We start from the raw sequence: 959 nt of genomic DNA, 5'->3' as shown, positions 1-959 counted from the left end.
AACTCACACCATCTTCATCCATATTAAAATACTAGTACAGTAACTCACACCATCTTCATCCATATTAAAATACTAGTACAGTAACTCACACCATCTTCATCCATATTAAAATACTAGTACAGTAACTCACACCATCTTCATCCATATTAAAATACTAGTACAGTACTCACACTATCTTCATCCATATTAAAATACTAGTACAGTAACTCACACTTTCTTCATCCATATTAAAATACTAGTACAGTAACTCACACCATCTTCATCCATATTAAAATACTAGTACAGTAACTCACACTTTCTTCACCCATAATAAAATAGTAACATACTAGTACAGTAACTCACCTTTGCTTCTTTGAGTCGATGCCATTCAGGGGTGAGATAAAATAATATTCCATCATAGGCGCCATTTAAAGTAGCTCCACGAATCAAAAGGATAACCAATACTATGTATGGAAATAATGCTGTGAAGTAAACGACCTACCAACAAAATAATAACACTAGGTGAGAAACGATCAGATAATATAATAAAAAAATTTACAAAATAATATATAACTTGCCATTAAAATAATGATAATAATGTCTGGAAATGTACCAACTTAAACACTGTCTGGGAAACAAGAAGAGAACCTGACAAGAAGAATATTTGAAAAAGAGAAAGAGGGTTTTGAAACAGCAGAAACGTATGAGAAACAAGGAGATAGCATGTCAACAAAACAACAATACAGTGTGTGAAACAAGTAGACATACCAACAAAACAATAATACAGTGTGTGAAACAAGTAGACATACTAACAAAACAATAATACAGTGTGTGAAACAAGTAGACATACCAACAAAACAACAATACAGTGTGTGAAACAAGTAGACATACTAACAAAACAACAATACAGTGTGTGAAACAAGTAGACATACTAACAAAACAACAATACAGTGTGTGAAACAAGTAGACATACCAACGAA

General features: G+C 32.1%; 1 protein-coding gene across 1 annotated transcript in view; it reads right to left on the bottom strand.

Annotated features, from left to right (window-relative positions):
• Window positions 1–959, bottom strand: part of LOC106472020 (sodium- and chloride-dependent glycine transporter 2-like) — a gene marked incomplete at its 5' end in the record, with an annotated part of 19,431 nt that overhangs the window by 16,578 nt on the left and 1,894 nt on the right. The window contains one exon of the mRNA XM_013932649.2: window positions 343–477. Within this exon, the coding sequence (XP_013788103.2) occupies window positions 343–477 (135 nt within the window). The remainder of the gene's footprint in view (window positions 1–342; window positions 478–959) is intronic.

The sequence above is a fragment of the Limulus polyphemus genome, unplaced genomic scaffold (assembly GCF_000517525.1).
Source record: "Limulus polyphemus unplaced genomic scaffold, Limulus_polyphemus-2.1.2 Scaffold5025, whole genome shotgun sequence".
NCBI lineage: Eukaryota > Metazoa > Arthropoda > Merostomata > Xiphosura > Limulidae > Limulus > Limulus polyphemus.
Note: the sequence above shows the minus strand (reverse complement) of the source record. Positions and strands in the feature narration are given on the sequence as shown.